Genomic DNA, 2221 nt, shown 5'->3' with positions numbered 1-2221 from the left:
GGGGGGTGGAGGGTGAGGGGTGAGGGAGAGGGTGGTTGTTGATTGGAAGTTGGTGGGGTTAATGAGTGTTAGGGGTGAGTGCAGAGAATGAGAGAGAGAGAGAGAAAGAGCGGGAGAAATATTGTGAATGCATGAGTGTGTGTGTGAGAGAGAGACAGAGAGAGAGAAAGACATATATATATAGAGTGAGACTGATTGCATGGATGGATGGATGGATGGTTGGATGGTTGTATAGGAGAGAGTGAATGGGAGGAATGAGCAGGGGTGAGAAGCAGCAAAATAAGGTGGTGGTGGTGGTGCAGTGAGAATTTTACTCTGAAAGAGTGGTGGGTTCAGGTAAAAAGAAGAGAACAGAGTTTGGGTAGGGAGGGAGGAGGGGGAGAAAAACCAACCCAAACAAAACATATAAAACCAAAAAAAAAAACCAAAACAATACAAAAAACAGCTACAATAACAACAAACACATTTTTTCGTTGATGGGGTGAGTGGGAGGGAGTAAGATGAAGAAAGGAAAAGATGAGTTGGAGAAAGGGAAAAATAGCAAAAATTGGAAAAAAAAATTTTAAAAATACAAAAAAAATACATAAAAGTTAAATTTGGAGGAGAATAAAGACACAAAAAACATTTTAATATTTTCTTTCTTTTTTTTCTGTTGTTTTGTTGTTCCTTCTGTGTGTGTATATATTTACACACACACACATACATAAGCATATATAGACAGATACGTATATGTGTATGTGTGTGTTATAAATATAAATTTTAAATGTTTTTTTTTGTTTTTGTTTTTTGTTATAGCTTAGTTAAAACAGGAAGTGTTTTTGACTCTCAAGCAAGAATCCCAGAACTGATCAATGAAAGGGAAGAAGTTGATCTGTTCAAAGCAGAACTCTCCTCTGAATGCTTGCAGCAGAGGAGACCCCTAAGGACTCCTGTTTAAAGCATGTTGAGGTCAACTTTACTTTACATCTTTCAGGGTTGATAAAAAAAAATTACCAATTCATGGTGGTGAACTGGAGGGATCAAATGCCTTGTGGTATTTGGCCTACCTCTCTGTGTTCTCCAGCTGGCTATACAACACGATCTGTGTCCTTGTATTTTCCAACAAGGGAATCTAGCACCCCCACTCAGCTCAGAACATTATCTGTGTAGCGTGATTTCCAGGTTATTCTGTGCTGATGAAGGGAAATAACCTGGAAATCGCGATAAACAGATATTGTTTTGAGCCAAATGGGGGTGCTAGATTCCCTTGTTTAAAAAAATATAAGGACACAGCTGGAGACGATGTCGCCTGGGGCTAAATTACAGCAACATTCATCCTCCAAACTAGCAAGACCTTCCTCAGTTAACACATTTCAAATTATTTTGAAATGTGTTAACTCAAGAAGGATCTATTTCCTATTACATATTATGCAGATCTGAAACACACATATCAAATGATTTCAAAAATATCACTATTTGATTTGACACACAATCATTACAATTGTGTGTATATGTGTGTGGCCAATGACTACCGCCTGGTTGGCACTCGTGCCAGTGGAACGTTAAGAGCACTATTCGAGTGTGATCGTTGCCAGCATCGCCTTACCAGCACATGTGCCGGTGGCACGTGAAAAACAACATTCGAGCATGGTCGTTGCCAGTGCTGCCGGACTGGCTCCCGTGCAGGTAGTATGTAAAAAACACCTATTGAACGTGGTCGTTGCCAGAACCGCCTGACTGGCCCTTGTGCCAGTGGGATGTAAAAGCACCCACCACACTCTTGGAGTGGTTGGTGTTAGGAAGGGCATCCAGATGTAGAAATTTTGCCAGATTGGAGCCTGGTGCAGCCTTCTGGCTCACCAGTCCTCAGTCAAACCGTCCAACCCATGCCAGTATTGGAAAGCAGACGTTAAACGATGATGATGATGATGATATATATATATATATAGGGAGAGAGAGAGAGAGAGAGAAATACACATGCATACGTACATATATATATATATATATATATGTATGTATGTATATACATATATACATGGAGAAAGAGAGTAATTAGATGCTTCTATCTGCCGGCTTCAGGGAAAGTGAGCTAACAGAGTGCTAAGTTATGTGTGGGATTGGAGAGCAAGGGGTTCTGTTCCAGAAGCACCATCGACACATGGTGGCAAGGTGCACGAAGAAAGAAGAATATGTTTATTCTTGTTCATCTGGTTTGTGTCAAAGAAAAAGAGAGGAACGAAAA

The 2221-nt window shown here is 40.4% G+C and overlaps 1 protein-coding gene across 1 annotated transcript in view; it reads left to right on the top strand.

Annotated features, from left to right (window-relative positions):
- LOC106874100 (ubiquitin-conjugating enzyme E2 R2) overlaps positions 1–937 on the top strand; it is a 56747-nt gene extending 55810 nt beyond the window's left edge. The window contains exon 6 of the mRNA XM_014921704.2: positions 796–937. Within this exon, the coding sequence (XP_014777190.1) occupies positions 796–937 (142 nt within the window). The remainder of the gene's footprint in view (positions 1–795) is intronic.
- The last annotated feature ends 1284 nt before the right edge of the window (positions 938–2221 follow it).

This window comes from Octopus bimaculoides, chromosome 15 (assembly GCF_001194135.2).
Source record: "Octopus bimaculoides isolate UCB-OBI-ISO-001 chromosome 15, ASM119413v2, whole genome shotgun sequence".
Lineage (NCBI taxonomy): Eukaryota > Metazoa > Mollusca > Cephalopoda > Octopoda > Octopodidae > Octopus > Octopus bimaculoides.
The sequence above is the reverse complement of the archived record's forward strand: the minus strand, read 5'-3'. Positions and strand labels throughout refer to the sequence as shown.